Raw genomic sequence first — 22,877 nt, 5'->3', positions numbered from 1 at the left:
GTAGGCTAAACCTCCCCCCCCCCCTCCTGTAAGCAGATGGCTGTACCTGTCCATTTGCCGGGGATGTAAATTAAGATCCTGAATATTTTACGCAGAGAAAAAGGCAGGCAACGATTATGCTTTTTAACCTACAAATCCACAGTCCAGGAATGAGCTGGATATTTGGGAAAATAAAGTGTTTCTCCCTGCCCCTTTCACACACAGAAAGGAAGATTCTCCACTTACTCCTGACCACAAAACCACTTATTTAAAGAGGAAAATGACAGCCAAGCCCATGGGCCCTGTGCAGAGCAGACGGCCCTCCCCCCCCCCCCCCCCCCGCTGACCTGCCGATTCAGACTATTCCATTCATGCAACGGGCATAATGATATGATGACATGACTGTATATTTCCATTGGACGTGGCGCTCCAAAAAAGAAAAAAAAGAAAACCCGAAAGAAAACCACCCACCCTTGCCAGGAGGAGCAATTTTTAGAAATGGGAGCCAGGGGTATGAATTTCCCACTTGTGTGCTATCACAGCCTTTGCATTCTTGAGCCCTGCAAAGAAGCGGAGGTCAAATTGTAGAGCTTGTTTGCTAGGCTGGGTTTCTCACCCGCAAGGGCTCACAGTGCGAGGGAAGTCTCACTGTTTGATGTGGGGAAGGAAGGAGGGTTACTTATGTGTTGTTGAGCTACTGAGATGAATTTTAGGGGGGAGAGAGAGAGAGAGAGAGAGAGAGGGAGAGAATATTCTCCACTACTGAGCAAGGCACTGCAGCTGTTCACTGGAAGTTGTGCAAGTTTCAGAACTTTGGTTAAATTCCCTCTACTAGTTATTATTAATTTTCTGCACACACACAACCCACCTTTTCCTCAAACATGCTCAAGGTGGCATTCGTGCTTCTTCCCCTTTTAATCCTCACAACAACTCTGTGAGGTAGGTTTGGCTGAGAGTCCTTGGCTGCCCCAATTTCACCCGGTGAACTTCATTTGGCTGAGTGGGGTGGCTGAGTGGGGATTTGAACCCTGGTCTCCGAGGTCCTAGCCGAATACTCTAACCGCTACACCACATGTAGTGGGTTTATTATTTTAAAAGGGAATGTAGAATCAGCGGTGAATATTGATTCCCTGAAAAATAAAATGGGCATCCAATTCACAAGTGACTAATTCTGGGAATGGACAATCTTGGCACTATTTATTTTTAATGACTAGGGTGGGTTACTCCCCCATAGGAGCCAACTCCTAGGGGCCAAGGTCCCTTCGCTCCCGCAATACAGTATTTGAGGGTGCCCCGCCAAGTTGACAGGAATTGCCATTCAAATGGTGTGTGCTGCATCATGTGATCAGTTATGTGGGGCGGGAATTACCTGGGCCGCCTAATATTTTATTCAAGTTGGCACCCCTGTACTCCCCCATTACTCCCCCCCCAAAAAAATGGAGGTGAAGTCTACAATGATAGCTTGTTAGGCCTTAGGTGATTGAATCATCCATGGATGCTGCTTGGAATCGTTCTGTGATGCTGGGAATCATAGGAAATAACATTTCCCATGGTTCCCAGTGCCCTGGAAGCTGCAGAACACATTTAGAGCTTAATAGAGACCCTATAGAAGTGCCCGTCCTGAAACCACAGTGACATCCAGGCAAGCAGAGAAAACAGTGGCCACAAGAGCTCAGGTTGGAACACTGTTGTAGAGGCCAAAACTGCACAGGACAAAATAATGTTTCTTGAAATGATCCATTTACACTGAGTGGCAGCAGCTCTCTACCGTTTCATGCTTGGGGCATTCACAGACCTACTTGCAGATTCCAGGGATTGAAAAACAGATTCTCTACCACTGAGATATGGTCCTTCTACTGGAAGGCATTCAGCAACGTAATATGAGTTTCCAACATTATTTCCTAGCTGAGCTTGCAGGAAAGATGGTCGGGGTCCATCTGTAATTTATGGTACGGCTTCTGTAACTAAAGGATGTCAAGGGGCACTTGAAGGAAATTCTAAGCAAAGTAGAAAATGAATTATAACAATGGAACCTGTGCTTTTATTTCCCCTTAGGATCTGGCCTTGGGGGTCGTCCCAGTCTCGACTCTATGTATGCAAGCGTAGAGCAACGGCTGAATGAGACGCTGAGGCAGCGCCGGAATGCCGGCGACAATCACTACAACATCGAGGTGCTTCTGGGAGTGGATGATTCTGTCGTCCGATTCCATGGCAAAGAACACGTTCAGAACTACCTCCTCACCCTGATGAATATAGTGAGTTCTCTCCCTCTGTAGTTGTTCTGGGAAGCATGTTTTTTCATCCAGCACTCAAGACAAACTCCCTCTCTCCTCAACTGGTGGGGCATTTTGCAGGTGTATTCTGAAGCATAGAGGTGGGGAGGGGGACAAAGTCAAGGTACTAAGGTGCGGGTGGCGCTGTGGTCTAAACCACTGAGCCTCTTGGGCTTGCCGATCAGAAGGTTGGTGGTTCGAATCCCCGCGATGGGGTGAGCTCCCATTGCTCTGTCCCAGCTCCTGCCAACCTAGCAGTTTGAAAGCATGCCAGTGCAAGTAGATAAATAGGTACCGCTGTAGCGGGAAGGTAAATGGCATTTCTGTGCACTCTGGTTTCCATCACGATGTTCCATTGCGCCAGCAGCGGCTTGGTCATGCTGGCCACATGACTTGGAAAGCTGTCTGTGGACAAACGCTGGCTCCCTCAGCCTGAAATTAAGATGACTGCCGCAACCTCCTAGTCACCTTTGACTGGACTTAACCGTCCAGGGGTCCTTTACCTTTACTAAGGGTGCATTCACAGGATGGTTTATTCCTTTCCCCCAGCATTTGCCTGACTGTTAATTTAGGCACTATATTTGAGCTTTCACATGACCTTAAAACCACTTCTGGAAATCTAGCGGAATATAGTGGAGGTTTAGCACTTATGTCCATGTTAATTGCTTCAAGAAAAGAAAACTCTTTAATCCAGGAAAACAACAGAAGTAAAGTGTCAACATTTGGGGTAGTATACTATCATACAGTTCTTTCCTGACATTTTCATGGGTGTATCCTGAACCTGCAGAAAGTTGCGGAATAGTGACATTGTCCGAAGAAGAAATAAAAATAATAAAAAATTGTCCAGTAGCACCTTATAGAACGACTAAGTTTGTTCTGGTATAAGCTTTCATGTGCACGAACACTTCTTCAGATACACTGAAACAGAAGTCACCAGACCCTTATATATAGTGAGAGGGTGGGGTGGGGTATTTCTCAGAAGGGTAGTGGGAGATGGGTGATTGGCTCAATGGGTATGGTAAACCTGTTGATGACTGTTAACGACTGCAATTAGTCCTACAGGAAAAAGCAAGGGATAGTATGCAGATGACCAAAAATAGCTTTAGCATGTGTTTGAGACAAGAATCCAATATAGTTTTCAGTTTGATAATAAGTTGTAACTCAGCAACTTCTCTTTCAAGTCTATTTCTGAAATTCTTTTGTAATAAGACAGCTGCTTCGAAATCTTGTATTGAATGTCCTGAGAGGCTGAAGTGTTCTCCTACTGGTTTCTCTTGTCCAAAGACATCATTTGTCGTTTCACATCATGCCCGCTAGCGTGAATGAAATTTAGCATGACATAGCCAATACATCCCTCAAAATGGCAGAGTGCCATAATACATCAGAAAACAGAACAGACCTGCTAGCATTATAAGCAGGAAAACTAGCACAATATTCCCCATATCTGACTGCACCTTAAACAAACATCATATCAACTATAACATGCATAAAAGAAAAAGAAAGAAAAAACCTAGCAAAAAATAAATCTGTGATCCAAAATTGCAGATCCTGCACAAGCCATTTTGCTGCCTGAGGCAAAAATGCGAATTCCTCCTCATTTCATGTACAGAAGCAGTTTGGACCGGCATTCTGCACTGCACCTGAGGCAGCAGGCTAGTTTTGGGAGACAAGGGCAGGGCATTAGCATGCAGAGGAAAAAGGCCAGGGTGCTTTGGAGCAACACCAGGAGGGTTTCAGCCACTGCTCACAAGCATGTGGTGCAAGAGGCAATTGCCTCACTTTGCCTAATGATAGAGCCAGCCCTGTATAAATGCTTCGGTGCCATCTGTCCCTTAGGACACAGATCTTTCTTTCTTGCCAACAGCCAGCCTCATTTATGACTCTATTCCCCTTCCCTTGCCCTCACAACCCACGAAAAGTGCTTTGTAAGCGAAGGAGGGAGATCAATGTGTCTGCATCTTTGAGAGGGTGACCTGTGTCAATTTTTCATGAGCCTTTCAAAACCATGCTCAGCTGAAGCATTTAAAAGGCTTTGGCAATCTGTGAGCCTGAGAGAAATGGATAGCCTCCAAGAAATCTAGGAAAAGTAAAGTTGCTTGTAAAGCTGAATCTAGCCCCATGTTTTTACAGAAAGTGTGAATTAGTGAACTGAATGTGAACTAAATTGAATTTCTCTCCCCAAAACCCTATTAATGGGACACGGGAGACAGCAGGGGTCTTGGTTCTTCCAGATACCTGAAATATTTTGGTGTAATCCCACGCACTATGCAAAGGCACAAGGAAAACTCAGAACATGTGATGCTAGTGGGAAGGACAAGGGATCATGAAAAGTTCACATAAACCAATGATTCCTGAATTTTTTTGACCTTCCGCCCCCTTGGTTCCATAAGCTCATCCCCCATACACTACAAAAGGCATTTATTCAGAATAGCATTCTGCATGACCCACTAAGGAAGATAATAATATAATAAAATATTAATTGCAGTAGCAATTACCGTATTGGCCTGAATATAAGCCACACCCGCAAATAAGCCACACCTTTAAAATTCAAGGGGGGGGGGAATAAAAAAAGACAATACCTGAATATAAGCTGCTGCCTTAAAATTCTGCAAGGGCTCACACCTGTAAACGGCCAATGTAGAAGAAAACCCGACAGCGATATCGTAAAAGTCAATTTTTGTAAGGTCGCAAATTTAAGCCAAACTTTAACTTTTCACGGTTGGAATTTGGTCCAATTCGGTCCAATATGGTAATTGCACATTGATTCAAAATCCAATCAAAACTATTTAGTTTAATTAATTTAACAAAATAGATGAACTTGATCCAGTGATGTCAGCTTTCCAATGCCTGAAAAGTTATTTTCACTTCAGCATCCCTTGCTGCCCCCTTTGCCTCTTAGTGCCCACCTAGGTCATCCCCCCAGAACGAAGCACTTTGGGAACCACTGATATAAACTAAGGAGAAGGAATACTCATTTGGAGTGCAGATTTTTAAGAAGCAACATGCAGCAGCTTGATGCATTTATCCTCCCTTTGACACAGTTGCAAAATCCCACTGTTCCATCACGCACTGTTTTGGAAAGTAGAAATCGGGTTGTCCTTTTAATTGTCGACTGAATCAAACTTTGGATTTGTGACTCTTCAGATTTCACCTTCGCTGCCTCTCTCTTTTAGGTGAATGAAATTTACCAGGATGAATCTCTGGGGGTCCACATAAACGTTGTTCTGGTTCGCATGATGATGTTGGGCTACACCAAGGTAAGCAAACCAAGTGAATGGTCCCGTCTGTTTCCATTCCCATCCAAATTGCTTTTGGAAGGTGAGATGTTACTATGTGTGTTCCTGAACGAAGACATCACATGTGTGTGGATTCTTTGTTGTGTGTGTATCAAGAAGAGTAATGAGGGGAGAGAGTTGTTGCTGCTGCAGCAACAGCCACTTCTGTGGGCTGGTTCAAATCCTGCCTTAATCCTCAGGTGATAAGCAAGGTCTGTGTCCTTATCATGTTTGCTTTAATTCTGAGCCTGGAAGAAGAAAGCAAATGGAGCAACACTCTAGAATCTAACAGGAGGTCTTTTCATTATTATCCTTTGCCTTGCATTTTTCTGTTTTGGTTGAACAAGTGGGCTCTGGGGGCTATTCCGTGTGGCTTCTTTTTTTATGTTTTTAAGGGAAAGTTCTGCACTCAATGAAGTCCAAATCTTGTTCACAGAAGCAGCTGAAATTTGCAAATACTGGAATGATGCAAATAAAGTACTTCCTTGCAATTCCTTTTACTCTGCATGATTTACCCGACAATTGCTTTGCAAATTTTTAACTTCAGTAGTCATTTGGACTGCTAAAGTAGCTTAACATTGAAACCTCCTTGCATGTACCAGGTCACTAGAAATTCCACCAAACCACCTCTTTTGGCTCCTGAGACTTCAGTTGGCATTCTGCAAACACTTTTACAAATAAAAAAATTCAACCACGAGGACTGGAAACTTGATTTTAAAGTTGAAAGCTGAGAGTCTCCAGAATCTGAATTCTCCGCTTGGTTTTTGATTCAGATCCCGGCCCCATCTTGCACCCCACAAAATCACAGCCCTGGCCTGCATCCTGTCACTTCTCTTTAGGAGGATTTTGGCAGGAGAGTAAACTGAGCAGACCAAGTCTTTTTTTTGCCATCTAGTGGCAGTCAGCTTCTGAAAACCCAGCAATACCTTCAAATTATCATCCTTTAAGTCATGGGTGGGGAAACCTTTTCAGCCTTAAGGATGCATTCTCTTCCAGGGGCCATGAGTCAGTGATGGGTGGAGCCAGGGGTAAAAGTGGGTGGGGCAGCAAAGGTGAATTCTACCTATGTAATGAAGGCTACTTTCTACAGATATTCCCCTCCATCTGGGGAGCTGAGAGGCATTAGCAGAATTCAAAAGCACATTCCATGTAGGCAAAAACATTCAAAGAGGGTGTGAAGCAGGATAAGTGAAGACTGTGGCCTGGGGAGACAGGTTAGACTCAGGGGTCAGCAAACTTTCTCAGCAGGGGCCAGTCCACTGTCCCTCAGACCTTGTGGGGGGCCGGACTGTATTTGGTGGGGGGGATGAACAAATTCCTATGCCCCACAAATAACCCAGAGGTGCATTTTAAATAAAACCACACATTCTACTCATGTGAAAACACCAGTCAGGCCCCACAAATAACCCAGAGATGCATTTTAAACAAAAGCACACATTCTACTCAGGTAAAAACATGCTGATTCCTGGACTGTCTGTGGGCCGGATTTAGAAGGTGATTGGGCCGGATGCGGCCCCCGGGCCTTAGTTTGCCTACCCATGGGTTAGAGGTATGGCTTGGCTCTGTAGATCATCTCATCTATATCAATATTGATATCTAGATCTTCTAGATTGTACTTTTGCGAACCTTAGGAATCCTTCCAGGATACTGACACTTCATTCCAGTTTCTCAGCTTTATTTTGGCTACAATTCTGTTGGCACTCACCACTTTGGTTTGATATTAGAGCGACTGATCTCTCTCTCAAACATACACTCCTTGACACTGAAGTTCATAATTTTGCCACCGCTTCTGCATAATATGTAGTTTGGCTGCCAGGGTTCTCTTTATGACGCTACTGCTCCTCTTTCTCCAAAAAGACAAAGAAAAAGCAGACTTGGTTCTATAGATATAAACGGCTGCACACAGCAGTCATTTGTATATATCATTATTCTATCACTTAGTTGGACAGTATAATGCTTCTTGGGTGGGTGAAAGGACTGCTTCATTAATATCCTTAAGTGCTAATAAATATTCTTCTTGGGTGGGTGGAAGGACCACTTCATCAATAACCCGGAGCACTAATAAATATTTATTGCCTTTTCATCTGAGTGCACAACACTGCTGCTTCAAGCACCCCTGGCAGAAATGCTGGCAGCTCTGTGCATGTCATTGGCCTCAGATTTATTTTCCAAGAGGGTTGCCTCTTCTCCCCCAGCCGTTGGGAATGTAAGCAAAGCCCAGCTGTGCAGCCACAATTGTCCTGGTTCTGAGACTGTCTCACTCATTGAGCATTTGTTCTGCACGTGGCTTCTCCCACAGAGAAAAGGATAGCCTCCAATTCATTACCGAGATGAAGAATATAAACATTGGAGATAATGTCTTCTGCAAAGTTTCTAATATGCAGCTACAACAAGCAGATCTGACTTCCTTGAGCCAGAAAAAATAGAGTGTATATAGCAGAAGATCCAAAACACTATCAGTAGTATTTTATTTTATTTTATTTTAACTATACACAGAGTTCCGTCTTTCATTTATGCAACTGAGGGCAGATGTTCTGACCTGACAGGGCTGCCACTGAAAAGGGCATCTGTGTATACCTTCAGTTTACCTGAAGGAGTGCCTCCACCCTCATTGTTCAGCCCGGACACTGAGGTCCACCTCCAAGGGCCTTCTGGCGGTTTCCTCACTGCGAGATGTGAAGTTACAGGGAACCAGGCAGAGGGCCTTCTCAGTATTGGTGCCCTCCCTGTAAAATGCCCTCCCATCAGATATCAAGGAGATAAAGAACTACATAGCTTTTAGAAAGCATCTGAAGGCAGCCCTGTTTCAGGTAGTTTTTAATGTTTGTTGTCTTCTGTTTTTAGATGTGCTGAAAGCTGCACAGAGTGTCTGGGGAAACCCAGCCTGATGGGCCGGGTATAAATATGATGATGATGATGATGATGATGATGATGATGATGATGATTTCTCCAGGTCTCCTCAGCTTGTGAGGCAACAGTAGCCTAGTTTCTTCATACACTGCTCTCCAACCTCCATCCAGGGGAGCAAAAAGCGTTATCAGAGTTCAAGGACACGTTCCATCAAGGCAAAAACACTTGGGGTCAGTGGGGAGTGTGGCTCAAGGATAAGGGGTGTGTCCTGGGGAGAGATCCAAGGGCCAAACAGAGAGGCATAGAGGTCCAGATTGAGTCCCTGAAGTTCCCCACACCTGTACTATGGAGTAGTGGGGTGGGGCAACCACGTGCAGCCCCTCACCATGAGGCCATGTGCCAGGTGAAGCATAGAATCATAGAATAGATTCATAGATTCATAGAAACATCGAGTTGGAAGGATCATCCAGTCCAACCTGAATATGCAGCTGTCCCATACGGGGATCAAACCTGCAACCTTGGCATTATCAGCACCACACTCTTGCAAACTGAGCTATCACCTGCAGTTGGTGCCATCTTATTTTTTTTCTAGAATAGAATGAAATGACAAGGGGTCCAGAATATCACCACTTCAGGGCTCTCCAGAGCCACATCATTTGGTCTGCCATGCTGAGTGCTGGTGCCTGGCCTGACCAGCAGCAATCTCTCCTCTTGTGATCAGATCCATCTAACATATATCACATTCTTACTCAGTCCATCAGCCTTATTGAACGAGGAAATCCATCCCGGAGCCTGGAGAATGTTTGCCGCTGGGCATATCAGCAACAGAAAGCAGACTCCAGCCACTCGGAGCACCACGATCATGCCATATTCCTAACCAGGCAAGATTTTGGACCAGCTGGAATGCAAGGTAGCGCAACCAAGACTTTTCTTTTTCTTTTTTAACAAGTATTTTGCTGTGTTGGCTGTTTTCAAGATTCAACTTACTTGATTCGGGCAAGTGGAATCCAGCCAGAATTCACAAGTCATTTCTTCTCTCTTTATTCAGAATTGGTCAAAGTTTAGTAACTCAATCTATCCCTGCTGGGGAGTGTGTTCAGCAATTTCTCTCCCAATTATTATTATTACTCCACTAGGTTTATGAAATAAAACTAGAGAACTTCTAACAGTTATTAAAAGAACGTATTTAGAAGCTAGGAATGGGTTGTAAAGGTTTCCTGAATCTCTCCTGGCTTCATGTTACTCTGATGGTTTCTAGTAGCCATTTTTCTTTAAGGTTCCTTCCTACTCAGAAGGAGATGGAGTAAGGGAAGAAAGTATGCAATAGAAAGGTAAATAAAGGGTTTGGGGAAAGCTTTACATGCTGAAGGTCCTAGGTTCAATCTCTGCATAGGGCTGGGCACGATCCCTGCTAGAAACCATGGAGAATCACTGCCACAATTCTAAGCTACATACACATATTAAAAGGCAGCTAGCTATTTTCATATGATGCAACCGGAAATCTCTCTTTTTCTTTTGCACAGAACTGTAAAGAAATGTCTCCTTCTGCACTGCTGACAATTCTGTTCTGTCAGTAGGTTAAGGCTTGACGATATAGCTGTAGCCACGGAGGGCTAACAAACAGTGCTTTGTTTTATTTTTAAAATCCAAATCTTTTATATTTTCAACAGGCTATGCTCCAGTAACAGGCATGTGCCATCCTGTCAGAAGCTGCACTCTTAACCATGAAGATGGATTTTCTTCAGCTTTTGTGGTCGCCCATGAAACTGGCCATGTGTAAGTCCCAGTAGTATGCCTCTGAATTCCACTTGTTGGGAATCACAAGTGCAAGGAGCACTTGGGTCATCGTTGTGGGCTTCCCATGGAAATCTGGTTGGCCACTAGGAGAAGAAAGATGCCGGACTGGATGAGATCCAATATGTCCTTATGCTAGGGACTGGATGAGATCTTATGTCCTTATGCTAGGGAATCTCTGGCCTACTGGGCAGTCTTGGCCCACCAGGGTGTCCAAGTTGGCCAGTAAGGCCATTTCCCTCCAACCACACCAAACTGCCCATCAGCTGGCATCATTGATGGGAGGGTTATATTCCTGCTGGGTGCTGCTTCACCATCATGTTCCTTGCAGAGAATGTGATGGTGAAGCAGACCCTCCCACCTACCAGGATGCCCACCTATCAGTCATCTGATGTCACAATGACGTCCAGCCATCCACCTGTCAAAGTTAGTCCTCTTGGGAAGAAGGGGGAGAAATAAAAAAAAATGATCTGCAAGGCCAAAAATGTTCCTCACCCCTGAGGGTTAACAGTTGGGGCAGACTGAGGCTGGTAGGACAATGCTTCTTGCACCCTAATGAACCACCCACCAGTGTTCAGGGAGAAGGATCCTAGACCAGCCTTCCAAATGTCTGCCTAAAGCAGTCCAACACAGACCTTGGTTTTCAATTGCAACGGAGTCCTAATGATGGGCCTGGGTCTGTGAAATTCAGACTGCAATGGCTGTCATGCTTTCCCTTCTAGAAAACCTGGAATTGAAGGAGCTTGGGAAGGGTTGAGACGTGTAGTCCTACAGATATTGTTGAGCTCCGGCTCCCATCAGCCCAACTCAGTATGACCAATGATCAAGGATGATGGGAATATTTGTCCTGCAGAATCTGGAAAGCCACAGGGCTCTCCATCCCTGAGCTACCTAGACCAGCCTGGTAAAATTTATCAGAGTAAAAGAGAAGCTGATCTAAGTCACTTTGTATGTGTAAGATGGTTTCAACCTCCTCCACTCTTGGCCCCCATTAATTCTATCATGCTGGTCTCTGATTTCAGGTTGGGAATGGAGCATGACGGACAAGGGAACCGGTGTGGGGATGAGACAGCAATGGGGAGTGTCATGGCTCCCCTGGTGCAAGCAGCGTTCCATCGATACCACTGGTCCCGATGCAGTGGCCAAGAAGTCAAAAGATACATACAGTAAGGACCAACCGGTGGTCAGCATATGCTGTATGAACAGGCACTAAATACCTGGAGCAAGACTAGGGAGCGCACATGAGGAAAGCCAAAGTTTGTCTAGTGTCCAGGCAAAGTCTCAGATCTGGCTTGGAAGCTTTAAGAACTGAATCAGGAGGAAACAGTGGGTTGCAGAAGGCAGGTCAACAGCAGGACCAAGTAGAACAACCCTCGCCCTCTCTTCCTTCATAGTGACTCACAGCAAAGGACGTTGGTGCACAGACATGGAGATTCATTGTTCAAATTCTGACATGCAGTTAATGCATTTTTAAAGGCCAATAGCAAAGCACTTGATGCAACAGTTGTTACTGATGTTTTGGGGTGGATAGTGGTGGGGCCGCCCCTCATGGAAAATGCCTTGTTTGATATTCCAGGGGTGGCTTAACTGTGGCTTTCCAGATGGTGTTGAACTGCATCTCCCATCATCCCCGATGTTAGGCATGCTGACTGTGGCTCATGGGAGTTGTAGTTCAGTAACATCTGGAGGGCTGCAGATGGCTATCCCTGGTTTATTATGAACCCAATAAATTGGGATCCTTTTGTCTTTGGGAAATGAGCCCCTTCTCCACCACCACCAATGAACCTTTATTCTCCTCCCTTGTATTTTACATGAACATTAAGAAATGTGTGCTTCAGTAACATCAGTTGTCGCAGACATGCCCTTCTGTTACTATCAGTCTCAGAGTTAGGGGGCTTAGTGAACTGGGAAATGGGGTGCCTGACTGGAAACAGAAATTGGGAGACAGCAAACAATCTGAAGGGCCTACCAGCCCTCTTTCAAATCAGCCTGAGAGATCCCAAACACAATAAGGCAAACGGGAGAATGTTTACTCTTTGCAGGGCAAGAACCACCAATATCTTTAATTCAAGAACTGCTGTTGCCAGCATTGATAAACTCAAGTTCTGCAATCCCAGTGCATTTGAACTGAATATGTTTGCTCCAAAGTTTATCGGCCCTGCAGTGCCCTCTGGTGTTGGTCACCATGTGTTCATAGGCAGAAAGAATCTCCGTTATCTCTTACTTGATGCCGTCCAGCCTTTCTCAACCTGTGGGTCTCTAGATGTTGTTGAACTACAACTTCCATCACCCCTATCCGGCAAGGCCAGAGCTCAGGGATGATGGGAGTTGTAGTCCGACAACATCTGGGGACCCACAGGTTGAGAACCGCTAAACAGATTGAAAGATGAGCTGTGGATAAGGAATGCCCTCCTTACTTAAACACAGTAGGAGTAAATAATAATAATAATAATAATAATAATAATAATAATAATAATATATTTATACCCCAGCCACTCTGAGCAGCTCCCAACAGAACATTAAAAACATGATAAAACATCAAACATTAAAATTTTCCCTAAACAGAGCTGTTTTCAGATGTCTTCTAAAAGTCAGATAGTTGTTTATTTCCTTGACATTTGATGGGAGGGCATTCCACAGGGTGGGTGCCACCACTGAAAAGGCCCTCTGTTATAAGCTGTGGTTTATGTATATCCAGCATATGACTCTCTTCTCCTTCATTTCTGCAATAGCTCCTACGACTGCCTCCTTGATGATCCCTTTGAACACGATTGGCCCAAACTTCCTGACCTGCCAGGGATCAATTATTCCATGGATGAACAGTGCCGTTTTGATTTTGGAGTGGGCTACAAAATGTGCACAGCGGTATGTCCAAAGCGAATTCTAGAAAGTAAAAGCGGACCAAACCACTGAACTATTGAAAGATCCCAGTTTTGCATGCAGAACTCGGTTCAATCCCCAATGGCATCCATGTAGATTTGGAAACCTGTCTGAAACCCTTGAGTGTCTTTGTAAGTCAGTGAAGACAGTGTTGAGTTGAGTGGACCAATGGTCTGACTCAGTGTAAAGCAGCTTTCTATGTTGTTATATTTCATTATATTATGGATCATGAAAGGTAAGCCCAAGTCGGTCATGATTCTTCATGTATTTATTCAATCTAGATCTCATCTTTCCTCCCAAAGGAGAGAATGGGGCAAACCATTGATAAGCTGGAATGTGCCCAGAGCAGGGCAACCGGGATGATACAGGGTTTGGAAACCAAATCTTAAGAGGAATGGTTGAGGAAGTTAGGTGGGTTTAGCCTGAAGAAAAGAAGACTGAGAAGTGATATGAGCCGTCTTCAAATATCTGAAGGAACACAGTATATGACGAGCTTAAAAAAATGTTTAAGTATAACTTTATGAAAAAATATAGAAGCTTTTCTACTAGGGATAACGGACACAGGTATAGCCAGAGAAGATCAGAAAATATTCCTCTATGCCACAAAGCAGCAAGGATCCTAATTGCTAAAAACTGGAAAAAAGAAACTGTGCCAACAAAAAAAGGAATGGCAAGACAAACTCTTAGAGTATATTGAAGTGGCTAGATTAACAGAGGCAATTAGAGATCACACTAGACAAGAGTTTCAAAAAGCATGGGGGAATGCAGAGAATACTTTACCAAACAGTGCCCTAAAATACATACCTGGACTTGTTTCGATTAATGTCTGCAGGAGACTTTGTGGATATTTAAGTTATAATAAGAAAAATCTTAATAATTATTCATAAAGGAAACAGTTTATAAGAAGTAAATAAGGAGGCCAGGTATAGGATAAAGGAAGTCTTTTATTTGGTTGTTTGTATTGTAGTATGTTATGCTCACTGTATGCTATGTTCACGTTTAATGAGGGTGGATTTGTGTATTTGGTGGGGGGTTGTGTTATGTTGTAAATAAAATTCCATTTTTTATTTTATTTTTTTAAAAAAGAGAAGTGATATGATGATAGCCATCTTACATTTCTGAAGGACTGTCAAATGGAAGATGGAGCAAGCTTGCTTTTTGCAGCTCCAGAGGGCGGCACCGAAATCAGTTAGGTAACTCAAATTACAAGAAAGGAGATTCCAACTAAAAATTACGAAGAACTTTCTGACAATAAGTGCTGCTTTTTAGTGGAACAGACTAACCCCCCCCCCCAGGTGGTGGGCTCTCCTCTGTTTTTAAATAGAGGTTGTGAGTTCATTCACTAGGTTAACAAGATCACCCTTGGGGTTCCTTCCAACAATACTATAATTCTGTGAGATCAAAAACTTATTCAGGCGTCTCCCTTTTTCTAGTTCCGAACTTTCGACCCATGTAAACAGTTGTGGTGCAGCCATCCAGACAACCCCTACTTCTGCAAGACAAAGAAGGGCCCCCCACTGGACGGAACGGAATGTGCACCCAATAAAGTGAGTATGTATCTTCAAGTTTACATGTCCCAATACATTTCAAGGCAGAGAGATGCAGAGGTGATTTTATTTATTTCCAACTCCTTATACACCGCAGCAGCTGTTTAGGGAAGCTTTTACTGTTTAATAGACTATTGTATTTTAATATTCTGTAGGAAGCCGCCTAGAATGGCTGGGGAAACCCAGCCAGATGGGCGGGGTATAAATAAATTATTATTATTATTATTATTATTATTATTATTATTATTATTATTATTTCTTCAGCGGCTTACAGTGAGGTTACCAAACAGATACAAAGGATAAAATCTGTTACAACTAACCACCAAATCAGAAAAGCTTTCTTAAATTGCTTGCAGGGGGGGGAGGAGATCTTCACCAATGGGGGCAGATCTGTTTGATTTCAACTACTGTATGTGTGGGTTTTTAACAGAATTAGGCCCCCAGTAATGAAGGTACAGCTCCTAATGTGTCTGACCCATGCATCTGAACCATGGGAGACCACCGATAGAGATCCTACCATGAAGGCATGGGCTGGGGTAATTTATTGACTGTTAATTAATTATTAATTAAGTACAAACTCAATTATACTAACAGGGGAGAAACCCACACATAATTAAAATATACAGTGAAGCAATGTCATTCATACATAAAAATATAGAGGCTTAGAGAAAATCATGAAGGCTTGGGATAACTTGCAAGCCACAACGACTATTCTTTGCATCCTCCATTGGAGACAGCAATGTTTCTGAATATAAGTTGCTGGAGACCACAGGAGGGGAAAGTCCTCTTCTGCTCAGATCTGCTTACAGGTTTCTCATGGACATATGGCTGGCCACTGTAAGAACAGAATTCTGGACTAGATGGGTCACTGGCCTGATCCAGCAAAGCTCTTCTCATGTTAACAATTAAAATAAGAAGTTCAGGTGAAGAGATCAGGGGACTCCAGAGGGTCTAATTTTTGTGTGTGTCTCATTTCTCATTTTACCCTTAGTGGTGCTACAAAGGTCACTGCATGTGGAAAAATACCAACCAGCTGAAGCAAGATGGCAGCTGGGGAGCCTGGACGAAATTCGGGTCTTGCTCTCGGACATGCGGAACCGGCGTTCGCTTCAGAACGAGGCTGTGCAACAATCCTGCGTGAGTCGCCGCTCTTCTCCCGTGACCTTTTGCACGCACAACATCTTGGAGTGGATATAAGGAGGGTGCCCTCTGGGGAACACTATAGCCAGTGGCTCAAGTGAAAACAACAACTCAGGACTGCCTAGGTCAAAAGCCAGACAGGTGTAGAGATGGATCAATGGGGTTTGTGGTCTGGATGGGGAGAGAGTGGGGGTCTGGGATCCGATCCAGCTTAGACCCACCCCCAAGCATTCTTTTGTCTCTCTTTTTGAAATCATTGTTATTTGGTTTCACAAATACAAAGTTATAAAAATCCAAATATATATCCATATACAGAGATTCCTCCAAATCTCAGGACTTCCCCCCACCGCCTCCATAGGGTCCCATTTTGAAATTTAGAACTGCATATTCTTCCATACTCTAACTTTCATATCAATCCATATTATCCATGGTAATTGTTACACTATAACTGAATTCAAAATCATGCCAATGTTTCTATCTGCTTACAGTGGTCTCTTAAATAACTTATAAAAAAATTCTCATTCTTTTATAAAGTTTTTGTCCTCTTGGTTTCTGAGTTTTCTAGTCAGTTTTGCCATTTCAGCACAGTCCATCAACTTGGTTTGCCATTACTCTCTGGTAGGGACCTTGTCTTCTTTCCATCTCTGGGCTAGTAACATCTGGGCGGCTGTTGCTCCATAAATGAAAAGTCTTTTCTGCTCCTTTGGAATGTTGGTACCTGAAATTCCTAATAAGAAAGCTTCTGGTTTCTTAACAAAAGTTATTTTAAACATTTCCCCCCATTTCATTATATATCATCTTCCAGAAAGCTTTTATCACCTTACAAGTCCACCACGTATGATAAAGGGTACCTTCAAGCATTCTAATCGGGCCTTGTTTCTCCCGATTAAGGCCTCTTAATGGGGGTCAGGACTGTGCCGGCGTCAACTTTGAGTACCAGCTGTGCAACATGGAGGAATGCCCAAAGCATCACGAAGACTTCCGAGCCCAGCAGTGTCAACAACGCAACTCACATTTTGAGTACCAGAGCAGTAAACACCACTGGCTGCCTTATGAACATCCTGATGGTGAGTGATAGCTGGTCCTCTTCTGCAAAGAGCTGTTTCGAACACTGCAAAGGAGTTGGGAAAGAAAAACAAATAGCTGATGGGCATTTCTCATTCCCCTCCACCAACTCTTTGCCCTCCAGTAGGGAAGCCATGAAAAAGCTACTTCTCAATAATAAATTCTTCTCCGAGCCCTAATAACCAGAACTATTACAAAACGCAGTGACTGGTTAAATATAACTAGGGAAGAAATCTTGTTAGATCTTTATTCTATCAACTCGACAGAGTCTCTCATGTAGCATAGATTGATCTCCTTTGATTAATCATGAGCCTGTCCTAAAAGAGGCTTTCATAGTGACCCTTCATAGCTTCTCTGACAACTAAGCATGCTCAGGAAGCTGAGAATAGGGAGATGATAGAGAGACAGCTAGAAAGGTAGCTTTAGTCATTTATTGTATTTATATTAGGGCTTTCCAATACAGTCTTACCTTGGTTTTCAAACAGCCTAGTTCTTGAACGTTTTGGCTCCCGAATGATCAAAACCCGGAAGTGAGTGTTCCAGTTTTCAAATGTTCTTTTGGAAGCCAAGTGTCCAGTGGGGCTTCCGCGGCTTCCGATTGGCTTCAGGAGCTTCCTGCAGCCAATCGGAAGCCGTGCTTTGGTTTTTGAATGTTTTGGAAGTCGAACAGACTTCTGGAATGGATTCCGTTGGACTTCCAAGGTATTACTGCATTTATATTAGGTGCCTTCTGGTTTGGTCCAGGGCTCATTTCAGTAATCCTGATTGGGCCTTGATCTGACCTAGGCATGATTTTGGGTCCCAAATTGAATCAGGGCCAGTGGGATTGGTGTTTAACCACCCTGGGAATTGTAGCTCTGGGAGGAGAACAAGGGTCTCTTAACAACTCTCAACACCATCAACAAACTGCATCTCCCATAATTCTTTGAGGAAAGCCGTGGTGGTTTAAAGTGGTTTGAAGGATTGATGTGAATGTGGTCTGTGCTGCTTGTGTAATCCAACAATTGTTCATGGGTTTGGGCACATATTTTGTCCACATTTCTACCCCATGTAGCTACCAAAAGATGCCAACTCTACTGCCAATCCAGAGAGACGGGAGATGTTGCCTACATGAAACAACTCACCCATGATGGGACTCGCTGTTCATACAAAGACCCCTTCAGCATCTGTGTGCGTGGGGAATGTGTGGTGAGTCTTTCTGACCATCCCAGTTGCTCTTTTTAGCTGCAGCTGTTCACAAAAGACCCTGCAAGGTGTGTTCAGCCAAATATACATGGAATATACATGGCATGACTTCTTTTTTAATCATTTTTATTTGATTTTACAAATATAATACTAAATACATATCCATATACAGAGATTTCTCTGAATCTTAATACTTCCCTCCATCCCCTCCATGGGTCCTATTGTCAACATTTTCAACTGCATATTATTTCGTAATCTATATTTTGTATCCATCTGCATTATCCATAGTGTTTGTTACATTACAAGTGAGATTAAAATCCTGCTAATGTTCTCATCTGTTTACAGTGGTCTCCTAAATAAATTATAATTTTTTCCCATTCTTTAAAAAAGGTTTTGTCCTCTTGGTTCCTGAGCTTTCCAGTCAGCCTTGCCATTTTGGTGTAGTCCATCAGCTTAGTTTGCCATTCCTCTCTGACAGGGACTCTTTCTTCTTTCCATCTCTGGGTTAGTAACATCTGTGCGGCTGTTGTCACATAAACATGGTGTGACTTTTAATTGGAGAGGGTGAAGGACAAAATTCTTTTATGAGAGAAGGTCTCATGTTCAGTTGCCAGCAATGTTTTCCTCCCTGTGCGTTTCTTTGTTACAGCTTTGCATTGAAGAGTTGCCCCTGACATTTCTGGGGGTGAGGGTCTAAAGCTCAGCTCCTCTCATTTTTCTGGATGTAGCTCTGCAAAGCAGCCCCTTAGCAAAGGAGCAGAGAAGCAACGGAAGTGCTTTGAAGAGCTGACCCCACGAAATTTTGGTCTGGGATAAGGTGGTCCCCTGAAGCAGGTAGATTTTGATCCACTGTCGCCTTTGGTGAGGTGCTTTTCAAAGAGGGATAGGCAGGCAATCTCCTCCAGCTTGGATTTTAATCTGATCTGGAGAAGAACATGGGAGTTTCTGATGCTCACTTCTCCTTTGAAGAAAGCATTACCAAGTACCTGAAACTCATTGAGCCCCTGAGCTGGAAGAATTTTGCCAGCTTCTCTGCTTAAAACTTTCAGTGGTTAAGCCTGAGATGTAACCCATTGAAGAAAATTACTTCAAAATTCTGCACAGATTCCAAAAATTATTTGCCAGGAAATGTGGAATTCCACAATCTGCATAAGTATATTCTGTAAGGCCAGAATTTGCCTGGCTTCTGCAAGTCATGAATGGACACCGTAAGTTGTGCAGAGTAACTCCTGAACTGCCAAAATTGCTTTTGAGTCCCTGAAGTTTACTTGGTCATATAAACTAGAGCAGGCATGGAGAACTGAATCCATCTGGGGGCCTGAATCCTTATCTCCCCACCCCTCAAGGGCCAGGTTTGATAGGTGGGTGGAGCCCCTCACCTTTCAATCACCTGACATCACAATGACATCCTGGTGCTTGCAAAGCCATTAGTTGGTGCTTTGAAAGCCCAGTGAAAAGTACCTTGGGCCTGCAAACCCCTTTTTAGCCCAGCTACATTTTTGCCCATCAAACCTGCAAAGCAGGTCGGCATGTCTTGACTGAAATAGGCTCATGGGCCAAAGGGTGGGCCTAATTAGACTTCATGGCTGAAGGTTCCCAAGCACTGAACCAGAGACTTGCTCTCCACTTCCTCTTCTTTTTGGGTGATAAATGCAAAGATCTGCCAGAAACTGTATTAGATGCTTGGTATCAAAACCTGCTGTTGTGGAGCATACATAGCACCTGCACTTTCATTGGGGGGAAAATATTAGGAGTTGCAAATTTGACCTGTGCATTTGATTCTGTTCATTTCCAAACAATGCTTCCTCTGATTCTCTGCTCTGATGATACTGTGACTGTCTCTTTTTACAGAAAGTGGGCTGTGACAAGGAAATCGGGTCCAACAAAGCTGAAGACAAGTGTGGAGTATGCGGGGGAGATAACTCTCACTGCCGGACGATCAAAGGGACCTTCACTAGAATCCCTAAAAAACCTGGTAGGGATACCTCTACTTCCATGACTCTTCCATATTACCATTAGTTTCCATTGTTGTCCCTCACCTCTGCAGAGGAGAAAAGGTGCTGAAAGCCTAAATCTCAACATGAAGTGCTTTGACCATGATTGCAAATGTTCACATGAACTGACTTCAAATATTTGTGTGGACTGGAATTGGTTTATTACGGGTCACAGCAGGACAGCCAGCCTGTAACCCTTTAGATGTTGTTGGACTCTTAGCTACCATCCTACCTGACTATTGGCCATCCAGACTGAAGCTATTGAAGTCCAACATCAGTGTTAAACTGATTGCAGTCTGCACAACTATTTGGAGTCATTTCGTGCAACCATTTGAAGTCAACTGGAAATGGAAATTTCAAACTGATTTGCAGACCTTTAAACTGAGCTTTTGAATGATCCACAGCACAACAGCATGCCATGCTTCAATTATTTTTATTTATTTATTTATTTATTTTGAATATATCCAAGACATTTTGCGGTAAGTTCAGGAAACCAGTTGAAGCATTTGCAAAGCTAGCAAATGCAGAAAATCCTGTTAGCTGGTGTTTGAGGATGATCTTTGTCCTTTGGGCAGTGTTTGAAGCATTAATTTCCATTCCACAATCATGTTTCACAATTATTTATCATTAGATTCCATTTATGTTTGGCATTGCAAGAAAAAAATCTAATCAACCTCTTCCAACAGGGAAACAATTAAGCAAGAGGTGCCAAAATGAACTCAAGGTTCTGGAAAATGAAATCTGCAAGTATCCAATTGATTTTTCACAGTCTTAATTTTCATTGACTTGATGTTTTTAAGTAAAAGAGAACTGCTGCAATGTGTGTAAAAATCTTTCAAACAGAACTTATTCATGCTTGATTGATTTTTAAAAAAGCGCTCCTATGAAGACTCAGTCAATGAAAACTCAAGACTTCCATGCCCTAAATTACTAACAAAAGACATTCTGTTTAAGGGAAGACAAGAGGCGCGTTCACTTTGCCTAAAGGAGCTCGTGATGTTTCTGTTTCTGAAAACAGAGAATCTAAAAATATTCTGGGTAAGTTTTGACTCTTTGCAGAAATTTGGGCATCCATAGCCACTGCAGAACCATTTTTTCTTCTTGTATTACTTCTAATTGCTGACCAGTCACTTACAGGAAAAGCAAACTCAGGCAAATCATTTTATGCTTCCAATGGGAGCTTCTTGAAAGCTGACAATATTCTGATCATGAACTATATTCACTGAAGTATGTCAAACAGTAAGCTGAAATTCTTAGGGTGATGAATTTGGCTTGCGATAGCAGATTCTGTGCTTCCGCAAAATGGCCCACTGGCCTGATCTCAACCACTGGGGAAGAAATGAATTCTTAACAATATGAATTTATTATTCTGGAAAGGACCTAACTGACAGATGGTAACAGCGGTGAATGATCCCTGTGTCCTGCTATTTTCATTCCACAAAACATAGGAAACAAAAATGCTTTGTCTAAATTACCCAGATTGCTTTGGTTCGCCAGAGAACAAAATGAAGTAAGTGGCTTGCAATAAGATTGCCTTTCCCCTCCTCTTTCATGAAAATATGGGAAATGCAAGGCTGCCTAATCACCAGTATTGCAAACCTACTGGTCCTTAAGTTGACTGTTCATGGGTTTATGGATGCACTTCTTCTGCAAATGGGGCCAACCTCTTCTTGCAACCTACTAACCCTAGCAATTATTTTTCTCTCTCTCTCCTTTTGTTTCTCTTCTGCCTCCTCCCAATGCCTTGCTGCACATGCCAAAGGCTACCTTAAGATGTTTGACATCCCTCCAGGTGCTAGACATGTGTCTGTCCAAGAAGACGAGGCTACCCCTCACATTCTTGGTAAGTGCTTCTCTGCTTAGATTTGACCATGCTGCCAACAACTCTAATAGACCTAACCCCACTTTCCAGAAGATGCCCAGGAGGACCATTGCGGATGTTACCCTGGCCACTTGGGGAGTCTGAGTGGTACCTCCTGTGGTTCAGGTTGTGGAGCAATTCACTTGACATTGTGACATTGTGTTTCATTATCACTTTTATAACCCGTGGAACTCAATTCAGCATAGGGAAGAGTTAAGAACATAAGAAGATACCTGCTGGATCCAGAATCCTGTTCTCACAATAATTGTCAGGCATGGAGAGTACTCATCTCCCTTCGGTAACTTCACAGATAAGAATTAACAAGCGGTTGAGAGATTTATAGCATCATTATTGCAGCATCATGTTACGAACACAAATACACAGCTCTCTGCAAGGAGGAGGAGGAGAAGAGGAGTTAGGATTTGATATCCCACTTTATCACTACCCTAAGGAGTCTCAAAGCAGCTAACATTCTCCTTTCCCTTCCTCCCCCACAACAAACACTCTGTGAGGTGAGTGAGGCTGAGAGACTTCAGAGAAGTGTGACTAGCCCAAGGTCACCCAGCAGCTGCATGTGAAGGAGCAGAAACGCGAACCCGGTTCACCAGATTATGAGACTACTGCTCTTAACCATTACACCACACTGGCTACAGTGTGGAGGGCAGTGTGTGGGTAATTTAGACAACCGGAGGGCAGTTGGCTACTATAAATGCTCCTCCCAACTTCCGCAGCATTTTGGGCGCCAGCGAGAAGTTCCTCCCTCCCTCTGACTCCTTTGCTCTCTGATACGTTTGGACCTCTGAGTCTGTGGTGGTGGTGGTGGGTCCCCCACACTCCCAAGTGACATCTCAAGTCGCTGCCCCCTGCCTCCTGGTTCTCTTGTCATTATCTCAACAGTGGGTAACTCCTCCCTAAACTGTTCAGCTGTGGACGGGGGGGGGGGGGGGAGCTCTTCCCCCTCCAGCTCTCCATCAGAGAGAAGCTGGTCTTCCATAGAACATATTCCCCAGTCCTCGTCTTCAGACCAATCCCTG

General features: G+C 43.6%; 1 protein-coding gene across 1 annotated transcript in view; it reads left to right on the top strand.

The window, feature by feature from the left end:
* Positions 1-22,877, top strand: part of ADAMTS3 (ADAM metallopeptidase with thrombospondin type 1 motif 3) — a 133,279-nt gene that overhangs the window by 76,997 nt on the left and 33,405 nt on the right. The window contains exons 5-16 of the mRNA XM_081876685.1: positions 2,035-2,234; positions 5,426-5,509; positions 9,131-9,287; positions 10,048-10,153; positions 11,194-11,337; positions 12,904-13,036; positions 14,485-14,598; positions 15,590-15,735; positions 16,630-16,805; positions 17,858-17,991; positions 19,840-19,963; positions 21,745-21,825. Of these exons, the coding sequence (XP_081732811.1) occupies positions 2,035-2,234; positions 5,426-5,509; positions 9,131-9,287; positions 10,048-10,153; positions 11,194-11,337; positions 12,904-13,036; positions 14,485-14,598; positions 15,590-15,735; positions 16,630-16,805; positions 17,858-17,991; positions 19,840-19,963; positions 21,745-21,825 (1,599 nt within the window). The remainder of the gene's footprint in view (positions 1-2,034; positions 2,235-5,425; positions 5,510-9,130; positions 9,288-10,047; positions 10,154-11,193; positions 11,338-12,903; positions 13,037-14,484; positions 14,599-15,589; positions 15,736-16,629; positions 16,806-17,857; positions 17,992-19,839; positions 19,964-21,744; positions 21,826-22,877) is intronic.

Source organism: Podarcis erhardii (assembly GCF_964252035.2).
Source record: "Podarcis erhardii genome assembly, chromosome: 9".
Taxonomy (NCBI): domain Eukaryota; kingdom Metazoa; phylum Chordata; class Lepidosauria; order Squamata; family Lacertidae; genus Podarcis; species Podarcis erhardii.
Note: the sequence above shows the minus strand (reverse complement) of the source record. Positions and strands in the feature narration are given on the sequence as shown.